The 3,693-nt window shown below is 36.8% G+C and overlaps 1 protein-coding gene across 1 annotated transcript; it reads left to right on the top strand.

Moving 5' to 3' along the window:
* Positions 1–599: 599 nt before the first annotated feature.
* On the top strand, positions 600–1,447 carry LOC103522301 (40S ribosomal protein S19-like). Its single transcript, XM_026832527.1, has 2 exons — positions 600–801; positions 1,073–1,447. The coding sequence occupies exons 1-2, from the start codon at positions 600–602 to the stop codon at positions 1,321–1,323; spliced, it is 453 nt and encodes a 150-aa protein (XP_026688328.1). The 3' UTR covers positions 1,324–1,447.
* The last annotated feature ends 2,246 nt before the right edge of the window (positions 1,448–3,693 follow it).

Genomic DNA, 3,693 nt, shown 5'->3' on the forward strand with positions numbered 1-3,693 from the left:
ATTCGAGGTTTTAAACTTGTTCCAACAGAACCGGTTTTACTCATTAATCATATTAAAAAAAATTATATTATTAAAAACTGACATTAAATCGTTTACTTTTTTTTTTCCGTCCTTTGATATTAACTCATCGGTGGGGGTCTGAAAGAGTTACATAGCAGGCGGTTTTCCACCACTATGAATTGAAAAACTTCCTTTACTTCGTTTTTTTTTTCGCTGGTTTTGGCTTTGAACACAACCAGGTTTGAGAAAGTTCTCACTGCCTTTTTCCGTTGGTGTGATTTCTTTTTGTCGTGGCAGCAATTAGCCAGTTTTGTTACTTGATGTCTCACTTCTCTTACCCTATTGCTCACTTTATTGAGAAGTTGCGTAATTTTTGATCGCCTTTTAGCAGTGTTATTTAGGCATTTGCTTAGGCCTAGACGTTTGTTTCTTTGATGGCTTAATGACTTTTTTTCGATAGTTATCTTCATTTTATGCCATAGCAATAAGAGAATTGCTATTCCTTTAGATTTTACTCATTCCCCCTTTTAATTTTTTTTTTTTTTTTTTTTTTTTTTTTACCCTCTTAGAAGTAAGTAATTAGATATTTCTTGAAAGTAATGTATTTGATATATAATTTATTCTTTCGCAGGTCTGGTAAGATGAAGGTCCCAGAATGGGTAGACATTGTCAAGAGTGCTAAATTCAAGGAGTTGGCCCCATATGACCCAGACTGGTTCTACACAAGATGTGCAGCCCTAGCCCGTCACATTTACATGAGATCTCCCGTAGGAGTCAAGACAGTCACCAAAATTTTTGGAGGTAAAATATTGGTATTTATTCTTTTTACCATTTAAATTCCAGCACAATATACAAGTTTGTAATACTTGTGGTTTCTTTAAGTACCTACTTTTCTTTATTTAAGTACCCACATTAGTTTTATTTTGAACAGTAAAACTAATTCTTGTATGTTCATTTGGTTTCCAGGACGTAAACGTAATGGAGTATGCCCATCCCACTTCTGCCGTAGCTCTGGTAGATAGTTTTACTTTGAACGGTAAAACTAATTCTTGTATGTTCATTTGGTTTCCAGGACGTAAACGTAATGGAGTATGCCCATCCCACTTCTGCCGTAGCTCTGGTAGTGTAGCAAGAAAAGCCCTGCAAGCATTGGAACAAGTCAACATCATAGAGAAATCAGATGACGGTGGCAGGAAAATCACCTCCCATGGTAGACGAGACATGGATCGTATTGCTGCCCAGATTAGAGTGTCAAAGAAAGAAGCTGCTCTCCAGGCTTTGGCTGCACAAGGAATCACAGTAGTACCAACTGGTGCTGTCTAAGCTAAGATCTTTGTATTTGTTATGTTTTTATATTGTCTAATATAAGTCTGTCATCCTACCTGTACAACATTGGGTGTCTTCATTTTTGTGAGAGCAAGAACACTTCCAGGGAATTTAGTTGAGCTAGCTGTGTTTAGTAAACACTTCTTCTAGATTTATTCTGGTTAACTGTGATTATACAAATCCCCTCTATCTCATACTTATGAAAATATAGTTTTCTGATATCCTCATCAAAAACAACATGGAATGCTTTTTCTCTTCTCTAATTAAATCATACCTTGTTACTGTTGAGTCAATTTAGACTGGAATTTTAAATGGGGTAGTAAAATAACACAAATAGCATTCTGATCATAGGTAATAATAAAATTGTAAGAAAAATATTTTTATTAAATTCATAAGCATTGGTAGTAACAAAAATACAAAAATTTAAAGTACAGACAGTGAACTTTTAGTAATAATGAGTAATTAAAAATCTGAAGATAATAACTTTTTTGTAGGGGAGATGTTCGAGAGTCAAATTTATAGTTGTGAAGGAATTCCTATTCAACTGTACACTTGAACATTTCCTAATTACTTTAAAATTTGGTATGAATCAATCTAGGTACCCATTTTATTAAGGAAAAAACTTCTATTCAATTATATTGAGCTAAAGGAGATCTAAAGAAAGAGTCTACTAAAATGTTTATGGAATCTAAAATCAGGTTGTACCTGTGATATCTAGAAGGAGAAAAATTGCTGTGCTCTGAAGCAAAATGTGTGTAAAAGCAGTAAGAAAGAAACAGATGGGAAAAAACCAAGAATATTTGGATGATCTTGTGTAGATAAGGTAATTCTATTGTCATTCTAGGTACTACGAAATTCTATGTATGTAACTGGGTGAAAAACCAATGAGCTGATCAGAAGATTTTCCCATGAAAATCAAAATTGACTAGTTAAGTAAGTATTCAAATATAAATTTATAGCCTAGCCAAAAGTTACTGAGAAATTGTGTCAAGGAATAAAAAAATTACCCCATTAAAAAAGCACCAGTGATGAAAAAGCAATTGCAGACAATAACGTCTACCCAAGAGAAATCAGACAAAAAGTAGTTGGAAAAGACCCATTTCCTCTGATACTATTAATTTTTCTTGGCGATGTTGAATCTCACACCACCCATTTTTGGCCATTTTCGACCAAAATTGCAGGGCCCGAATCCACGCCCAACTCTACATTCTCTTTTACTCCACCCGTAGAAAAAGAAATAAAAAAACGCAACAGGCCGACGCGACAGTATGTTCTGTGGGTCGAGTAAAAACAAAAACAAAAAAATCAGCTGATTACATTACTTTCCTTCCTTAGGCAAGGAAAGTAAAAAGTTGGGAATGCAAAGTCGTTCTCGGAACAGGCCACATACACATCACGAAAACATTTCACGCTACGTCATCAATCAAAGAGTCTGTCTCCACAGAGCTGTTGTTAGTACAGATGAAGAATTCAATGAGATTGAACAAGGGTCCTCGTGAGAATGGGTTCAAATATTTTCCTCTCTTGTCGCGCAGGTAGGGATATCTCTTGTAGTTGAACATTTCATTTGTGGTCAAATTCATACATGCGTGCATCACCTGTAATCATGATTTCTTTGATTTATTGACCTGAAGTCTCATGAAAATACAGAAATGGCCCCGAAAGAGGCAAAGACCAAAATGGGTCCCAAAACTTAAAAGCCAATTTTCTTTGGGTAGAACTTTTATGCCAAATTTCACGAACCGTTGAAGAATTATCGCTGAATAAAGAAAGATACCTACTGAAACTAAGTGCATAATCGTGTAGTCAAAATTTAATATTCACTTCGTTCGTTCAATAAAGGGGAATCCTCGAGAAAGAAAAAAGGTTTTATTAGCCAGCCTAGTTAGCTTGGTTGGTAGCGCGTCTGCCTTGTGAGCACTAGGCCACGGGTTCGATTCCCGCCCGGGGTGGATTTTATCCTGAACGGATAATGTTCGTTCTCGGAACGGCTGGCTTTCTCCTATCCTGTCTTCCCAGTGGGCCCCGTAACGGCCAGTCACGGAATCAATCATTTGCATGATACAAATTTCTTGACCCCGCCGGGAATCGAACCCGGGTCTCCCGCGTGCAAGGCGAGCGCAGTGACCACTACTCCATGGGAACTGACTAACTGTAGGTACTTATAAAATCGGAGATTTTTTTTTCTAACGAAGGTAACTGTAGGTACATAAATGAGACTCTCGGAACCTTTGCCATTAGAAATAGAAACGGGATGTGTTTTACTATAGTGAATATTTTCCTGCGTGCATCAAAAGGTAATCGTCCCTTACGCAAACTCCACAGTTTTGTCTCTGACAGTGCGCTGAGTCGACAACTTTAATCGCG

This window comes from Diaphorina citri, unplaced genomic scaffold, assembly GCF_000475195.1.
Source record: "Diaphorina citri unplaced genomic scaffold, Diaci psyllid genome assembly version 1.1 scaffold7867, whole genome shotgun sequence".
Classification (NCBI taxonomy): Eukaryota; Metazoa; Arthropoda; class Insecta; order Hemiptera; family Psyllidae; genus Diaphorina; species Diaphorina citri.

Bases quoted from the DNA above. Each gene is read 5' to 3' on its own strand.
- LOC103522301 (XM_026832527.1), top strand. From the start codon at position 600: ATGTATTTGATATATAATTTATTCTTTCGCAGGTCTGGTAAGATGAAG. The intron at 802-1,072 runs GTAAAATATTGG...TTTGGTTTCCAG, and splicing joins AGTCACCAAAATTTTTGGAG to GACGTAAACGTAATGGAGTA.